We start from the raw sequence: 2,779 nt of genomic DNA, 5'->3' as shown, positions 1-2,779 counted from the left end.
ATGATGATAATGATGATAATGATAATAGTGATACTATAAATGAGGTTTTGAGAAGAAGTAAAAGACAAAGAAAAGAAACTTCCTTTGGAGATGACTTTTATACTTATCTTGTTGATAGTGATCCAAGAAGCTTTGTAGAAGCTACTAGTGCTCCTGATGCAAAACAGTGGGATAAAGCCATTAGGACTGAAATTGAATCAATACGAAAAAACAACACTTGGACTTTAGTAGATTTGCCTAAAGGAACAAAACCCATAGTGTCAACACCCAATTTCGTCCGGGTAACTAAATAACATGACTTGTTTTTATTTTTGTCTTATTTTATTTTATTTTTCTTTTATTCTATTTTTCTTTTATTAAATTTTGGTTTACTATTTGATTTAATTCAAAAAGGAAAATAGAAAAGAAAACAAAAAAGAAAGAAAACGAAAAAAAGAAAGAAAAGAAAAAAAAAGAAGAAAAAAGAAAAAAATATATTAAAAAAAAAGGGTTCTGGATCAGGGGTTGCACGTCCAGCAATTTACTGTCACGGCCTGAACACGTTCAAGTGGACAACACAGAGGGGACACACAAAATTGGATTTTCAATTGGAGAAATGGGAAGCAGCACAGCACGAGATGATGGCCAGAAGTTACGTCCATGGAACACGTACAAAGAATGACCCATCTCCTATGCCTAACCCAGAACCACCCACACGACATAACAGAAAAGATTCCCCTAACACAAAGACACCCCACGCCTCATGCTCCAATCCATCATCCACAACGACATTTTTTGTCAACCATTCAGACCATTTCTGATCCCCAATCCTATACCTCACCACGCATCAGAATCCAGCTCAGACACTATACCATTTTCCACTCCTCTCTCCTTTCACTGTAACGACCCCAACACGCATACCATGCATCATCATCCATTACACCCACTCTAATTTCTCAACTCCAANCCATGCACCTCCAACAGAACCATCACATACAGGATTCACTCCCAATTGGGCACCCAATCATAAGAAAAATATCCCTTTTGCTCACCACCTACACCACGCTTCAACACGGTAACACACCCAACATCCTTCTACCATCTTCATACCCATAAAATCTCCATTGCCAACCTCTTTATCATAATTTCCTCTCANTTCCCTGTTGTTCAACCAAGAACATNACAATCAAAAAAGAGATCAACAACCACAACCTCTATTACGTTCNTTATCACCATCCGCCCAACACTACAAAACATACCATCTCCACCATTCTCTCACATATTGATCTGTCAGCCAATTCAACGCAAAATCAAATTCAAACCAGTGAAAATTTACAACAAGAAAACCAAGATTGAAAGGGAAGTGAAGCAATGAAATCGGCGGNTTTGTCAATGGTGTTTCTGAATTTTGGTTTCCAGTTGCAGACCNGGTGGTAGCCGTGGGTGATGACCAAAGGCGCCTGTGTCGACCCTAGCTTGGCGGAGCGTGAGTGATTGGAAATCTCGAGAAATCACGACAGTGGAGGACGTTGGTGTGGGATTGCTCTGTTCGAAGTGAAGCGGGGCACAGAACGAGACCCCGATAGTGACCGGCATCGTTGCCAGCGGTCCTGGTAACAAACGGCATCGTGACGTAAGGCGGGGAGAGCTAGGAAGTGGCGGCGGCACGATGGAGACGAAGGGAGCTCGACGGGGATGAGGGCCTCGACCTGGTGGCTCCGGCAACGAGTATCGTTGTTGACGACGCTGTGGATGGCGACTTGAAGCAACTGGCACAGTGATGGCTGCGATGATGACTCTGGCGGTAGCGCGACTTCCATGGAGGTAGTGGCGGCCATCATGACGGTGAACGACGGTCTCGGCTTGGTGGCTCCGGCAACGAGTATCGTTGGTGATGAGGTCGCAGACGGTGGTTAACGGTGGCCGGTTGGGTGAGGAGGGGTGTTTCTAGATTCGTCTCTGGAGGAGGAGCCGCTAGGTCTCTAAGGCTGCACCTGACGAAGTGAGAGGATTTTTTTTGAACCCCTAGAGGTGTCTAGGTCAGAAGGGGTTTTGGGCCTGGCTTTGGACTATAGTTTCTCCGCCTGCCACCACGCATATGTTATTCACACCCCATTTCCTATCTGCATACAAAAGGGCCTTGGGCCTGGCTTTTGGGCGCGCCATCTCCTCCAGTCACCACACCACTCTGTTTGCACCCCCACTTTGTTTGCACCCCCACTTTGTTTCTGCAAGGAAAGAGGCCTTGGGCCGGGTCAGCGAAATATCCAGTGGTACCCCCACTGTTACCATTCACACTCCCTCCCATTGGGCCGAAGCCAGTCTGCATTTGGCAAACAAAAAAGGTTTGGGCATTGGGCCCATTTCGTTTGTGGCACCTCCAATTTTGCTGTCGCACCCCCTATCTTTGGGCTTGGACTGAAACTACTGCATGACACCTCAACTTCATTCTCGCACCCCTATCTTTGGGCATGGACCAAGAAATTTTGTTTTACACCCCTGGTTTTAATCTCTGTACCCTATTCTTATTGGGCTTGGATTGTGATGTTTTTTATTTCTTTAGCTTTGGCATTGTTTTATTATTGTGTGTTGTTATATCCCTTTGCTAATAAAAATAGAAATATAAAAATCATAAAAATTAAAACAAATAAAAATATTTTGGAAAGATTTAAGCACACGTGCGACCGCTCGCGTAGGCCTTGTGCTGAAGATCTTTTCCTTTTCTTTTACAAAAATCAAAAATCAAATAAAAATGTTCTGAAAAGGTTTAAGCACATGTGCGACCGCTCGCGTAGGCCTT

At 44.1% G+C, this 2,779-nt stretch overlaps 1 protein-coding gene across 1 annotated transcript in view; it reads left to right on the top strand.

Annotated features, from left to right (window-relative positions):
* The window catches only part of LOC106754771, a 3,300-nt gene extending 1,874 nt beyond the window's left edge, over positions 1 to 1,426 (top strand). The window contains exon 3 of the mRNA XM_014636834.1: positions 1,405 to 1,426. Within this exon, the coding sequence (XP_014492320.1) occupies positions 1,405 to 1,426 (22 nt within the window). The remainder of the gene's footprint in view (positions 1 to 1,404) is intronic.
* Positions 1,427 to 2,779: the final 1,353 nt, after the last annotated feature.

This window comes from Vigna radiata, unplaced genomic scaffold (assembly GCF_000741045.1).
Source record: "Vigna radiata var. radiata cultivar VC1973A unplaced genomic scaffold, Vradiata_ver6 scaffold_470, whole genome shotgun sequence".
In the NCBI taxonomy this organism is placed as follows: Eukaryota; Viridiplantae; Streptophyta; class Magnoliopsida; order Fabales; family Fabaceae; genus Vigna; species Vigna radiata.
Note: the sequence above shows the minus strand (reverse complement) of the source record. Positions and strands in the feature narration are given on the sequence as shown.